This window comes from Oncorhynchus tshawytscha, linkage group LG23, assembly GCF_018296145.1.
Source record: "Oncorhynchus tshawytscha isolate Ot180627B linkage group LG23, Otsh_v2.0, whole genome shotgun sequence".
Taxonomy (NCBI): Eukaryota; Metazoa; Chordata; class Actinopteri; order Salmoniformes; family Salmonidae; genus Oncorhynchus; species Oncorhynchus tshawytscha.
The window spans coordinates 18,620,495-18,636,163 of record NC_056451.1 but is presented as its reverse complement, the minus strand read 5'-3'; the positions used below and the strand labels follow the sequence as shown (position 1 = coordinate 18,636,163).

Sequence of the window (15,669 nt, the reverse complement as noted above, 5' to 3'; positions counted from 1 at the left end):
ACCAGTTGGATAAGAAGCTAAATGAAGGTAGCTAGCTAGCTTACACCAGTTGGATAAGAAGCTAAATGAAGGTAGCTAGCTAGCTTACACCAGTTGGATAAGAAGCTAAATGAAGGTAGCTAGCTAGCTTACACCAGTTGGATAAGAAGCTAAATGAAGGTAGCTAGCTAGCTTACACCAGTTGGATAAGAAGCTAAATGAAGGTAGCTAGCTAGCTTACACCAGTTGGATAAGAAGCTAAATGAAGGTAGCTAGCTAGCTTACACCAGTTGGATAAGAAGCTAAATGAAGGTAGCTAGCTAGCTTACACCAGTTGGATAAGAAGCTAAATGAAGGTAGCTAGCTAGCTTACACCAGTTGGATAAGAAGCAAAAGGAAGATAGCTAGCTTTGCTATGACTGAACACTTGTGTGTAATCATCTTTGGGAAAACTGCCACACTGTTTATTTATAATACATGCACACGCCAGAACAAACGTGTCGCTGTTAGAAAATCCATAGCAAATTATATCCCTTAGCTTATTAATTAATTTAGTTCGCACACTCCTCTGTCAATGCTATTTTCTTCTTGTCATTATAATCCAAATTTGCGCTTACTGATCAACACAGTGTCAAGTTACTTTTAATGTGTTCCTGAAAACCTGAAGTCGCCATTCACAAGTAAAAAGTAGCAGGGGTGCAGGTTGCACACAAAGCATCCAGGTAAAACAACAACCTCATAAGGATCTTTGCTTGCTTCCACGACCTTGTGAAGTCAAAATAAAATGGCACGTTTGCTATCTTGGTTAGTTATGTGATAAAATGTAACTGTTTTCAAGGAAGAGAAATAAACGTTCAACCAGTACTGAGTGAATGAACAAAAACATTTTGGAACGAACGTGTGCTGTCATCATTTATATAGTGTCAAGTTGACATATCTATAACAGGGTCTGTAGTGTAATGCTTAGCATCACCACGCTGGGGTTTGAAGGTCATGGGTTCACCTACCGGAGGGGCTCTTTTGGCCATTCTCTTTCATGTATAGTTTTTGACCCCCCCTTTCCCATTACACACTCACACACTGGTGTGCACATGTACGCACAATGTGTGATTACTTTCATTTATTAGGTGTTTCTTAAAAGAGCCTTTGGGTTCGTTCGGCATCGTTGAGTGGCAAGGTACAGAGAGTGTGACGCATACTAGTACTGGTGCGCGCGTCTTGCTTCTACGGAGGGGAGAACAGTGGAGAGACCAGCTCTCAAACTCTCGAAGAAGGCGTCATTGCCCTCATCTGTCAGATGCATGCCATCCCTATGTTACAAATACATGCGATAAGTTGCACAGGTTGTAAACGATTCCTTTTCAGCCACCATTTTCTGTCATTTGAGAAGCTAAGAATTTCTTCAAGCTGGCCCACGTCGAGCTGACAAACGACTTACGCATATTCATAATCACACAGTACATCACACACAGTTATGTATGTTCTGTTCCATCTCATTTCATATTTATACTGCCATTTATATTTGTGGGAATGTGTGCTCTTTTACTGGAGTTGGACAGCTGTGTACAACATTACTAAAAACATTTGTAGCTGAAGGATTTAGAGCACCTATTCAATGTCAGATTTGTAAATATTTATTCTTAAAAGTATTTTGTACTTTTTTGTTACAGGTGTTTGTCTCTCAGCAGTTTGTCATTTGTCACAGTGTTTGTATCAGGAGTTACTAAAATTGCTATTGACGAGCCACAGAGTCATACATGCCTTTTTGTTCATGGAGACCTGAAATAGTAGAATCAGGTGTGGTAGAACTGGGCTTGAACAAGACAGCCTGCATAACCCTGTAGCTATTCAAGCACAATTGTGGCCATCCCTGAATTGTAAGTGCAAAGTTTACTATGTCTGATGAATGTACATTTGATTGTAAATTGTTTCTTTTGTAATAACTCACTGTTGTTTACAGGTAGTGCAGTACTAGGCCTTTCTTCAGAAAACATTTTCATGGAAATAGTTCATGGGTACATGTTGATTATTTTGTGTATTTTCCAGGAGCATTCTCCATTATCTTGTTAAAAGAGATCAGGGTAAACATTTCCAGTTTATGCCATATTGGCTTAAATGGGCTTCAGTTTTTTTGCTTCTCTCTAGAAATGCAACAGTTAATATTAAATAAATACTAATAACTACATTTTGTCTGTTGCCATTTGTCATTATTGTGTACTTTCACTTGTATTGCTGTGTTTTGCTCAAGCATACATTGTCTTAGTGTGGGGTGCAATACATTACCTTGAATGTGGTACAAATCACATCATTGTGGAAGCACCTCCTGTAAGAGTGTGAACTAAGCTGTTTGAGAAGGTCTGAATCCTTAGCAACCTGCCTACACATTGTTGAAAGTACAATTGACCAACATAGCTACTGTAGTAGGTCAAAGTGGTGTGCTGGAAGACCTTGGTAGAGTATGGGTGAAGTATGCATTGTGGTGCTCGTGAATTTCAGACCAATGCCTACTTCTCACTTAAAACATAGTTGTTTTGTTTTTAAATGTATACAATACACTGTACAGTCACTAATATACAGCACACAATGCTATAGCAATAACATCAGACAATAATGGGAGAGAAAATTCTGTATTATTATTCTGTATTTGCTAGTGTTTTGCTAATGTTTTGTTTTGGCATTTAAAACTAGATTTAGATGGATGTGAGGGTGCATCCGGGTGGGTGTCACCGAAATCATCTGCTTTTCAGGGGAAAAGCAGAGAAGAGGCGAAGCCTCAAAACGGATGCTTCAGTTTTCATCCGAGCTGCCTCAGGCGTTTCTTTTACGCCTGCTACATTAGGCTAAGATTGATGATCTGAAAATGAGAAAACAAGCTAACCAGAATGTAATTTCCATTTGGTGGCTAATTGAATGTTGTTACCAGAAGACCTGTATTGCTTAATCATGTAGATTAGAAATGTTTCAAATCGTGTCTTCAATGTATTTTCATTTAGCTCAATTATTATTATTGTGCACACACAATAAGATGTAATAACTATTATATTATTCTTGAATGATTGTCTGTCGGCATTTCTGTAATTTGTTTGTAATTTTTCAGTATGATTTGTTTGTGTCACGCCCTGACCATAGAGAGCCCTCAGTTCTCTATGGTGTTTAGGTCAGAGCGTGACTAGGGGGGTGTTCTAGTCATTGATTTTCTATGTGGCTGGGTTGTATGGTTCCCAATTAGAGGCAGCTGGTAATCGTTGCCTCTAATTGGGGATCATATTTAGGAAGCCCTTTCTCTCACCTGCTTTGTGGGATATTGTTTTGTTGAGTGCTGATGTGTGCTCTGTTACTTCATGGTTGTTGCTTATTGTTTTGTTGAGTGCTGATGTGTGCTCTGTTACTTCATGGTTGTTGCTTATTGTTTTGTTTAAGTTACACTAATAAAACATGAGGAACTCGAATAATGCTGCGCCTTGGTCCGTCTATCCTAACAATCGTGACAGAATACCCCACCAACGCAGGACTAAGCAGCGTGTTATGGAGGTTAAGGAGTTTTGGACATGGGGGGGAAATCATGTCCAGATGTGAGACCCTTCCTTGGAAGGAGACACCAAGGAAGGTGGAATGACAGTGACCCCACCGGGGACCGTGGCCACAGAAACACCAAGATTTGTTTGGGGGGGGCACGAGGGGTGGTTGGCGGAGCAGCGGAGAGTGGAAGAGCGGGTCATCAGTGCAGTGCCATCTGTGCCAGCTCCCCGTACTCACCCTGAAGAGCCAGAGACTGTCAGGGAGGTGATGGAGAAGTTGGGAGAGAGAGAGATGAGAGAGATGTTGCTCAAGTGTGTTCTGCTCAACATTTGACCTGAAGAGCCTGTCAGCAGTCTGGTGAAGTCTGTGCCGACTTCACGCATCTGGCCTCCAGTGCGCCTTCCTAGCCCGGTTGTTCCGGTGCCAGCTCCCCGCACCCGCCCTGAAGTGCGTGTCACCAGTCCGGTGCCACCTGTGCTGGCTCCACACACCAGGCCTCCAGTGCGCCCCCCCAGTCCCGCTCCATTGCAAGAACCTTCCTCTGCGTCATTGCCCAGTCCAGGCACGTCGTCCAGTCCCGCTCCAAGGCCGGAGCCTTCCTCTGCGCCGGTGCCCAGTTCAGGCAGGGTGTCCAGTCCTGCTCCATGGCAGGAGCCTTCTTCTGCGCCGGTGCCCACGGCGTCCAATGCCGGAGCTCTCCTCTGAGCCGGTGCCCAGTCCGGGTGCGGCGTTCAACCCAGCTCCATGGCTGAAGCCTTCCGCTTCGCCGGTGCCCAGTCCAGGCACGGCGTTCAACCCAGCTCCATGGCCGGAGCCTTCCTCGGCGCTGGTGCCCAGTCCAGGCGCGGTGTCCAACCCAGCTCCATGGCCGGATCTGTGGTCGGGGAGGGGGCTATGACCCGCACCGGAGCCGCCACCGACACAAGTCATCCCCCCTACCCTCCCCATTTGGTTTCAGGTTTTGCGGCCGGAGTCCGCACCTTTGGGGGGGAGGGGGTACTGTCACGCCCTGATAGAGAGCCCTCAGTGTTTAGGGGGGTGTTCCAGTCATTGATTTTCTATGTGGCTGGGTTGTATGGTTCCCAATTAGAGGCAGCTGGTAATCGTTGCCTCTATTGGGGATCATATTTAGGAACCCCTTTCTCCCACCTGCTTTGTGGGATATTGTTTTGTTGAGTGCTGATGTGTGCTCTGTTACTTCACGGTCATTGTTTGTTTATTGTTTATTGCTGGGCCTTGGTCCGTCTATCCTAACAACCGTGACAGTTTGGGTCACAACACATCTAACAATGTAAATTGATGTAAGTGTAATGTAAGTGTAATGGTCCTATTGCTTAGGCTACTGGAGCCATCAGCCATCTTTCCCTGCCTACTTCTCTTATTTTTGAACCACTTATTTTCCAGTGATGTTCTAGTATTTCCAATAGTACATTGGTGCACATCTCAGAGCTACAGTCCTCACGGACCACAGTCCTGCAGTTATGTTTCAGCCCTCTCTCCCTGACATGTAATCAACCAGTTAATGCTACTGACTGGCCAGAGGGTCCACACACCTGGCTCCACAGATTGTAATGAGAGTCTAATTAAAAGCCAAGGACAAACACCTGGTGTATGCTGACCCTGCTGCCCTTGAAGACCAGAGCTCTGCACTCTTGTTGTAGAACATTACATGGCTAATGTCAAATAACTTCAGTAGGGTCTTTAGCTTACAGTACTGTACCAGCATGGGGTAGGCAGGAAGAGACCTGAGGTATTTACCATCCACAGAGAGCGGACAGAGACAAAGGCTATAAACAGATAGAAAATGAAAGGTTGAAAGAGAGAACCCCAGATAGCATCCATTTGGTTGAACATTCATGGACATGGAAAATGCATGAGATGTACAGTACAAGGGGCACTTAGAATGGAGGAGACAGAGAGAGAGGGAGAGAGAGAGAGAGAAATTGAATTGAGAGGGAGAGAGAGGCAAAGCTGAATGGTAGCCCCATAGGACCCCCACCTTACCCCGAGACATCCAATTCCTTGTTAACTGGTGGGGAAATGAAGTGGGGCTATCCGGCCAGGTAGTAGGCTCTCAGCCAATCAGGCTAGTGATGTGTCTCACCCTTAACCCTGACCTCCATTTCTCTAATAATCAACCTGTGTACTGCTAAACCATCAGGCCAACAATCCGCTGGAGAGCCGCTTCACACATTGACTGGTCCTGAGTGTGTGTTTGTGTTGGCTCACCAGGCTGTTGGCTGAAAAACTACCCTGTGTTTGTTGGACGTATCTTTGGGGATATATCTGGTCTTGGGTCAGGACCTACTCCCTTTACTATATAACAGACACTAGGTGAGTGTGTTTTTGTTGCAGCAGATTCTGTGTTGCAGCAGATTCCGTGTTGCAGCAGATTCCGTGTTGCAGCAGATTCCGTGTTGCAGCAGATTCTATGTTGCAGCATATCCCGTTGTTGGCCCATTTGAGTCCTACCAGACCCTACAGTGGCCTTTAACAGCCCTGTATTTGACCTGTAATAGGCTGAGATGTGTGAGCTGCCTGCAGCCTGTCCAGCTGGGTTTCACTCACTTCCTGTCATCTCCCAGGAGAATTTCTTTGTTTATAAAACCCTGAAATGCTGCATGGACTTATTAGTGGGGCAGCGGGAGATGACTAGATAGCAACCAGAGGAGAGAAGACACTGCTAAAAACTGTGAGTGCATGTTTGCGTGTGTGTGCTTATGTGCTTTTTTGCATGCGTGTGTGTTTGCGTGAGCGTGTGTGCCCACACTGCCCAAAGAGAGACAGTGATGACGGGAGAACTGAGTTATTCCCCAGGGATTGTCTGGAATGTGTTGGAGCTTTCTCTCGTCTGGTCCACTCGCTCTTTAAATGACAAAACAGAGACATTACAGCAGCCAGACGTTAACCTCTAGAAGCCCCTGTATTTAAAATATGACAACAGTAACAGATCGCAGATATATTTATGTCTGTCTGCCACCAGGGCTGAAATGCTACATCACTGAAAGGACAGACAGGTCCACACCAGGTTACATTGCTGTCAGTCATTGTTCTTTTCAGTTATTCTTAAAGGTAACAATGGAATGTAAGAGAAAGTCTTGATGACATGCGGACGGATGCACGCAAACACACACACACACACACAAACACACACACACACACACACACACACACACACACACACTACAAAGAAGAGTTGCTGATGGAGGTTGAGACTTTCTAGTTGAATTCCTTTTGGGCCTGATTGTCTGAGATAGAGAGAGATTTTGGAGGAAGCTGTCAGCTGCAGTGTGTTATGGGTAATGTGTTTTTATCACTCCATTTCTGTGAAGAGTTCAAGACAAATGCATGAGTGTTAATTCTCTCTCTCTCTCTCTCTTTCTCTTTCTCTGTTTCTCTGTTTCTCTCTCTCTCTCTCTCTGTCTGCCTGTCTCGCTCTCTCTCTCTTTTCTTTCTTTCTTTCCTTCTTTCTTTCTTTACTCTCCCCGTCTGTAAATCATTGATAAGTGGGTCTGTAACATTAGTGAGAGTGGAACAAATCGAACAGGCCGTAAACATGACACACTATTATGAAACCGATCCAGTAGCTTGTTGTGTCCTCTGTACTCCTGTTACCCTGGCCAGGTGTGATTGCACACTGTGCTATTAAACCCAATTGAAATGAGAGTTTATCAAAATTGGATTTGTTTTCGATTCTTTTGTGGGTCTGTGTAATCACAGGGAAATATGTGTCTCTAATATGGTCATACATTTGGCAGAAGGTTAGGATATGCAGCTCAGTTTCCACCTCATTTTGTGGGCAGTGTGCACATAGCCTGTCTTCTCTAGAGAGCCAGGTCTGCCTTCGGCGGCCTTAATTCATCTGACTGGTGTCACCTCTGTCACCGTCCCATGATCCTCCATGATCCATCATGATCCCCACGGAGTGCTTAGAGAGAAACATGACACGGACAGGATTTTTTCCGACTCTATAGGACCTACCTGCTGTTTTCCAATGATAGAACGGGTACCATCTTCATTCAAACATTGATAGGACCCATCATATTTTCATTCAACAGTTGATTGTCAATACCATGCAGCCAAAACTCGTTTAATAAAATGGTTGTACCTGCAAAGCGTACACCTTCTGCACTGTTATCTTACCAATGAACTCCAGAAATATGAAAATTAGTTAGAGAAGTGTGGAATTGTGGTCTGAAGTGGCTTAAAAGCAATATACTCTTGAGATCTTCTGAGATTCACAAAGCATATACTACTATTTTTTTTTCAATGGCGTTCAGTCCTGCTTGCTGCAACAGTGATATTTCCTCCAGACCTTTATTACAGAGTCTCTGTGTGTGAAATCCTACACAACCCATTTCCTGGATGACTGAAAGCTTTCCATCATCCAGAGTAGAAACCAGTGAAACAGACCGTGCCATTTTTCTACAGGCTGTGTGCCAGCAGGTTCACAAGTGCCTGGTGTTACAGAGTGAATCTGGTGTTTGTTGTCTTTAGGCCTCTTGACCCAAACCACAACATCTACTGTACCATGTCCCTCCTTGTGAAATAGCACGTACAGTATAGTAGCTTTCTTAAGGTTGACATTATTGTTTGGTAACAATGCTGTTACATCAACCAAGCTCCAAGTGCTGTGGCTCTTCCATCATCTACACATATATAGATTGCCCCTAAGGCTGCTCTCTCACTTAATACAGCCAAACTGAGCCCTCTCTACCGAAATTGGTGTCTCTTTTCCTGAATTATATTCTCTCTCTCTGTTTCAGCCCACAAGCCCCAAGTTCGGAAAGGCTGATTCCTATGAGAAGCTTGAGAAGCTGGGAGAAGGCTCGTACGCTACAGTATACAAAGGGAAAAGCAAGTGAGTGCCTAAACAATGTTAATGGAATGGTCCAATGCAGCTGTTTTTATCTCAATATCAAATCTTTTTTGGGTAGCAATTAAATACCTTAATGTGATTATTTTCAATTAAAATAGTTTTAAATAGTTTTTTGTCTGGGAGGTGTGTGGGTGGGAAAGGGAAACGTTTGGAACTCTCTTTCTTATTGGTTTTGTCACACCCTGACCATAGTTTGATTTGTATGTTTCTATGTTTTGGTTGGTCAGGGTGTGATCTGAGTGGGCATTCTATGTTGGATGTCTTGATTGTCTATTTCTATGTCTGGCCTGATATGGTTCTCAATCAGAGGCAGGTGTTAGTCATTGTCTCTGATTGGGAACCATAATTAGGTAGCCTGGGTTTCACTGTGTGTTTGTGGGTGATTGTTCCTGTCTCTGTGTTTTGCACCAGATAGGGCTGTTTTTGGTTTTCCACATTTATTGTTTTTGTTAGTTTATTCATGTCTAGTGTCTTTATTAAAAAACATGAATAACCACCACGCTGCGTTTTGGTCCGCCTCTCCTTCACCTAAAGAAAACCGTGACAGAATCACCCACCACAACAGGACCATATTCCAACCTTAAAGTGTGGAAATATACAGTGGGGCAAAAAAAAGTAGATTCAGTCTTCCCAGCCTGGTGCAGGTCTACAATTTTGTTTCTGGTGTCCTTTGACAGCTCTTTGGTCTTGGCCATAGTGGAGTTTGGAGTGTGACTGTTTGAGGTTGTGGACAGGTGTCTTTTATACTGATAACAAGTTCAAACAGGTGCCATTAATACAGGTAACGAGTGGAGGACAGAGGAGCCTCTTAAAGAAGAAGTTACAGGTCTGTGAGAGCCAGAAATCTTGCTTGTTTGTAGGTGACCAAATACTTATTTTCCACCATAATTTGCAAATGAATTCATAAAAAATCCTACAATGTGATTTTCTGGATTTTTTTTCTCATTTTGTCTGTCATAGTTGAAGTGTACCTATGATGAAAATTACAGGCCTCTCATCTTTTTAAGTGGGAGAACTTGCACAATTGTTGGCTGACTAAATACTTTTTTGCCCCACTGTATATAAAACACAGGAAAGTCACGTTTTTGACTGCACTGCATTTTCCGCATTTCCTACATAACTGTATATGACCAATTGAAATGTGCATAGCTGCTTGTAATCATGAAGCAGTAAAGTGGTTAAGGATAATAACAATTACTGTCCATATTCCATATTCATTTATTTTCCATATTACACTAATAACAAATCTGCACTTCCCAACCATGAAATACAATTTGTTTTATTCAATTTTGGAATGGAATTATTTAACGATTGTTTAAGAGTTATTTTCCTTTTTTCCTGTTTGTGCATAGCTGTAAAATTCCCCAGGTTCTGATCATTAAAATGTAGCAAATGAAAATGTCATAGCCGTAAATGGATTTAAATGTATTGAGGCAATTTCTCACTGTAATGAAGTTACTTTGTATGTGTTTTTCTTCACTACAATGGATTTGATTGGTGAGGTTCATTTTATTTAATCTCCTGGTCTTCTACTAAGTCTCACCTCAGTGCTCCTAAATTGCATTTCATTGACTTACAGAAATCTACCATTCTCTCCATTCACTGCCTGCCTCATTATTGAGTCCTTTTTTCATGGGATGAAGTGTAACTTGTTGGGGTGTCTTATCTTCTTGTTGCCAGGGTGAACGGCAAGCTGGTAGCCCTGAAAGTGATTCGTCTGCAGGAGGAGGAGGGGACACCGTTCACCGCCATCAGAGAAGGTGGGTCTCTGTCACACCCTGAAGGGTTACATTAGGATTAGGCTCCTACAGTCTAAATACTGTAGAGTTCACTTTAATTGGACTTTAAGAGTTTGAAGATAATGTTAAGTGTTGTTATTCTAGGTACTTGGGTTAAGTGGACTTGTTGTTTGTATAATGGTGACTGTTAGTTCAGAGGGTTGTCAGAGAGAGGGGAGCTAACGTCTCTAACAAAAACAATTTCATCTAGAAAAGCCAAATCTGAAGCCTTAACAAGCATAGCCCAATTATAAATCTGCCTCTGGTGTTAGTTAGATAAGGATCTGACTGAGTTTCAGCCTTATGAAAACCTTATTAGTCTGCATAGCGTTGCATCATGACGCTGGGCTAAAATACTTCAGAGGGATGTTCTTGGCGCTGGGGTGCTTTCTCCTGGTCCCTGGCCGTGTGTCACAGCAGGTCAAGTTGTGTGAAGGTCAGCTAGCAGTCCTTGGTGTTCTGGCTAACTGGAGCTAAGTGGCTAGAAGGCTTGGAGGTTCCTGAATGTGAGGGTGGGTGTGAGAAATATGTGGCAGACTCACCTCCACAGGCAGAGCTGGGCCTGGCTGGGCTGGAGCCTTGCTTCATTTAGATGAGAAAAAGATTCTGGCAGTTGGATCTGTGGGATCCTGGGCTGATGAACTGAGCTGAGAGCCATGCACCAGCCCCTCTTCACATTGCCTCATCCCCGCCCCAGCCTCCCTCCCTTCCTCCCCACCCTTCTCTCCCCCGGTGAGCGGATCAGAAAAGCACTTTGAAATTTAACTAATTCAGCGATTACTGGGCCGAGATGCTCCCAGAGTGGAAACGTGGACAGAATTACATTGTTGAAAGCAATACCTACAACCCTGAGAGAGGACCCAGGTGTGTGGTTGTGTATGAGTGCGTGAGTGCATCCGTGCATGTATCTAGGCATACGTGTGTGTGTGCATGGGCACACACAATAACATTACCAACACAGTCAGCCTCTGTGTGTCAGGAGGGATGTAGGGAGAGCCTGGTGCATAGACTGTATAGATCTTTACCTAAATTGGTGCAGCAGCCTTTGAGGTACCTCGTGTCTATACCACTAGGTCAGATATGCGCGAGACGAGCATTGCCTTTGATCTTTAGGGGTTTCAGTGCTTTAAGTGTTAATGCACAATGGCTCTATGCTGTGTGCTCTGCTCTGCAGATCACGATGCCATAGGTTCTCTCTCTCCCTGTGCCCTTGAAACAGAATTGCTGTTTGCTAAATTAATCACATTCGCAACAGTCTGAAAATCCCATTTAGGCTTCTCATAATAAAAACACACTTAATATGCTGCTCCCGCTCTCTGTTCTAAATGAAACCGTTCCCTGTGTTGTTTAGCTCTTAACGAGATAAGATTTCTGACAACTGTTTGTTTGGCCCAGCTGTGGTGATTGTGTCTCCTCAGTAATGGGTGGAGGGAGAGGTGGAACCGTAGTTCCTCAGATCACATCTTTCAAACACATGAAAAGGCGTTGTGTGAAGTGTTCCCTCCCTCCGTAGCCGGCAGTTGAAACAGCGCAGCACGGCTCCTCCAGCGAGGGTTTAGCGCGACGCTGACCATTACCACTAATTGCTCTGTTCACGCCCGGCCCGCAAGCTTACACAATAGACACAGAGCTTTGCCTCCCAAATAATGTGATGGTCCCTCCCCAAGGCTTTGGCTTTCTCTTTCTTTACTCTCTCTCTTTACTCTCTCTCTCTCTCTTTACTCTCTCTCTCTCTCTCTACTTTCTCTCTCTCTCTCTACTTTCTCTCTCTCTCTCTCTCTCTCTCTCTACTTTCTCTCTCTTTACTCTCTCTCTCTTTACTCTCTCTCTTTACTCTCTCTCTCTCTACTTACTCTCTCTCTCTCTCTACTTTCTCTCTCTCTCTCTCCTTTCTCTCTCTCTCTCTCTCTCTCTCTCCTTTCTCTCTCTCTCCTTTCTCTCTCTCTCTCTCTCTCTCTCTCTACTTTCTCTCTCTCTCTCTCTTCTTTCTCTCTCTCTACTTTCTCTCTCTCGCTCTCTCTCTCTACTTTCTCTCTCTCTCTCTCTACTTTCTCTCTCTCTCTACTTTCTCTCTCTCTCTCCTTTCTCTCTCTCTCTCCTTTCTCTCTCTCTCTCTCTCTACTTTCTCTCTCTCTCTCTCTCTCTCTCTTTCTCCTTTCTCTCTCTCTCTCTACTTTCTCTCTCTCTCTCTCTCTCTCTCTCTCTCTCTCTCCTTTCTCTCTCTCTCCTTTCTCTCTCTCTCCTTTCTCTCTCTCTCCTTTCTCTCTCTCTCTCTCTCTCTCTCTCTCTACTACTTTTCTCTCTCTCTCTCTCTACTTTCTCTCTCTCTCTCTCTTCTCTCTCTCTCTCTCTCTCTACTTTCTCTCTCTCGCTCTCTCTCTCTCTACTTTCTCTCTCGCTCTCTCTCTCTCTACTCTCTCTCTCTCTCTTTCTCTTTCTCTCTCAAAGTTTCTACTCTCAAAAAGTTGGTGGCAATCTGAAACCAGTTATATAACTATTTCACCATAACCACATTGACTCCAGTGTGATTCATGATTGCCATAGATGTATTTGAAATGTCTCTGGTAGTAATTATTATATCATTTTATTTTCTGTTCCATTTCATTCCATTCTATTATTTTCTAATCATTTCTGTTCTATTCTATTCTAAATCGTACTATTGACTATTACTATTACCATCCTCTATATTCTATTAGGCTATATTATATTCTATTATATTAGGCTATGTTATATTCTATTGTATTAGGCTATGTTGTATTCTATTCAATTAGGCTATATTCTATTCTATTAGGCTATATTATATTATATTAGGCTATATTCTTTTTTATTATATTAGGCTATATTATATTATATTAGGCTATATTCTATTCTATTCTATTAGGTTGTATTATATTCTATTCTATTAGGCTATATTCTATTATATTATTTTAGGCTATATTACATTCTATTAAGCTATATTCTATTATATTCTATTCTTTTATATTGGGCTTTATTCTATTCTATTAGGCTATATTCTATTCTATTCTATTCTATTAGGCTATATTATATTATATTTGGCTATATTATATTCTATTAGACTATGTTCTATTCTATTATATTTGGCTATATTATATTCTATTAGACTATGTTATATTATATTAGGCTATATTCTTCTATTATTTTATATTGGGCTTTATTCTATTCTATTATTTTCTTTATCATATTGTAAATAAATGGTAATACTGATGGTAGTTTAGCATGTAACTGCTTCATCATGATAATAATACTGTATCCTGTGTTTTCCTAGCGTCTCTTCTGAAAGGTCTGAAGCACTCCAACATCGTGCTGCTCCATGACATCATCCACACCAAGGAAACCCTGACTCTGGTCTTTGAGTATGTGGTGAGTGTCAGAGAGCCATCTGGATATGTTGCACAGAGCATCATGGGTACTGTAGTACATCAGGTTACAGGGCTAGCTCAGAACAGGTATTTGGGCCAACTGGATATGTGAGTCAGCAGTAGAAGATCAAGATATTTGATTTGTGTAAAATGTATTTTAAGATGAAATTCAAAAAGCCACAGTTTCATTCTAGAAATAGAATAACTAACTTGTTTTATGGTTTTATTCATTTGACTTCTCACTCTTCAGTTATTGACATTGACTTATTTAATCCCAGTCCAAAGAGACATGAGCTCTGGCTAGTTTTACACACATATTCTTTGTTTATAAGATGGTTGAGTAATGTTTTGTCTTGCCTGTTAAAAACAGTACCCAAGCCTGGGACATTTTCCTCCAGGCTTTGAACAGAAACAGTGATCCGAGTGCCATAGAATGGTGGCCTAACCACGAGTGCCCAGCTTTGAACCCAGCCCTGGCATCATGGGGGAACATTTTAATTGAGGGTTGCTTTCTCTGTAGGTTTTCATAGCACATAGCACATACACACATACTTGCTGTGGACAGCAATAGCAGCAGGAGTTCCCTCTCTCTGCTGTGGAGTAGTGTGTCCTGTTGTTACTGCTGACATAAATGCATATGGATAACATCCACTGATAAGTTCAAACCAGCCAGAATACCAATCTCTAGGAGTAGTAAAGTCTCTGCTCAGCATTACTCCAATAGACCATATACTGTATCTACAATGTTTTTATTTTATTTAACTAGGCAAGTCAGTTAAGAACAAATTCTTATTTTCAATCACGGCCTAGGAACAGTGGGTTAACTGCCTGTTCAGGAGCAGAACGACAGACTTGTACCTTGTCAGCTCGGGGATTTGAACTTACAACCTTCCGGTTACTAGTCCAACGCTCTAACCACTAGGCTACCCTGCCGCCCCAGGGTATAAGCTCAACCTCTGATGTAGACATACAAAACAAGACCCAGCCGTCTCTTAGAATATCCTTAGTCATCTTTCTAAATGTCCCGCTCCATGTTTGTTTTCATCCGTACTGTGTGCTATATGGCCTGGTGCATCACATCAAGAGCCAGTTCTGATACCGTACGGTATGTACGCTAGTCTAGTGTGTGGGCCCCTGTTGGTCAGAAACAGCATGGTTCAGCAGGGTCAGTGGGAACATCTACTCCTGGTAATACATTCTGACCAGATCCTCTGAGAGATGACAGAACCAGGCTCTGGGCAGTCTGTAGCTGGTTGTAGGGATTCTAATGAGGATGCTCTCTGGCCTTAAAGTGTACATTTTGATTACCTGGAGAACAGAGGTCAGGCTGGATAAAGGGGTTTGTGGAGGTCTTTCAGTGCTGTTTCTCTGCTCCATGTGCAAGTATAAGAGCTAACCAATTTAAAGTATATATATTTATCAAGTAGATGCTGTCTGTAAGTGGACACGGTTGACAAGGATCTGTCTTTATTATGACAGAACACCCTTCTCTCACTGTGAATGTTGGACAGAGTGGATAGCGTATATTTGACAGAATGGGTAATGTAACACTGTGGATCTGTGTGTTGTCGTTGGTGTGGAGACAGTTTTTTTATTTGCAGCTCAGCCAGTTTCATGCTGTTCTATTCTGCTGTGTTCAGACCTGTAATTCCAGACTCTTTCATATACAGAAGGCTCCACACCAAGCCAAATCAATTCATTCTCCTCATTTAGCAGGTAATGACAATTGACAGGGAGCGAGCGGGACTGAGAGAGAGAAAGAGGTAGAGAGAGGGAGAGAGAAGAAATGGAGAGAAAGTGGGGGTGAGAAAGATATGGAGGGAGGGAGGGAGGGAGGGAGGGCAGGTTTTGAGTAAGGTGGACAGGCATGGCTGAAGCTTGTTTGAGCGTCTGGTTGAATTATTCATGAAAGGAAACACATTTATATCTGACGGTGTGAGGAGCAGCGGGGGTACGCAAATATCACCCAGCCCCACGAGCTGTGGTGTGTGTGTGTGTCCGTGTGTGTGTGTGCCCCGGGTCTGCTGGCAGAATAAATCACTGAAGTGCAGATCACAGTAATTCATCTTTTCTCTAGACAGACAGACGACTCTGCTTACATATAGCACCTAAAGACATACAGACAGTGTCACTC

The 15,669-nt window shown here is 43.0% G+C and overlaps 1 protein-coding gene across 2 annotated transcripts in view; it reads left to right on the top strand.

Moving 5' to 3' along the window:
* LOC112222519 (cyclin-dependent kinase 14) overlaps positions 1-15,669 on the top strand; it is a 223,581-nt gene that overhangs the window by 59,515 nt on the left and 148,397 nt on the right. For both annotated transcript variants that reach the window (XM_042304826.1, XM_042304827.1), the window contains 3 exons: positions 8,265-8,359; positions 10,058-10,137; positions 13,442-13,536. In XM_042304826.1, coding sequence (XP_042160760.1) covers positions 8,265-8,359; positions 10,058-10,137; positions 13,442-13,536 — 270 coding nt within the window. The remainder of the gene's footprint in view (positions 1-8,264; positions 8,360-10,057; positions 10,138-13,441; positions 13,537-15,669) is intronic.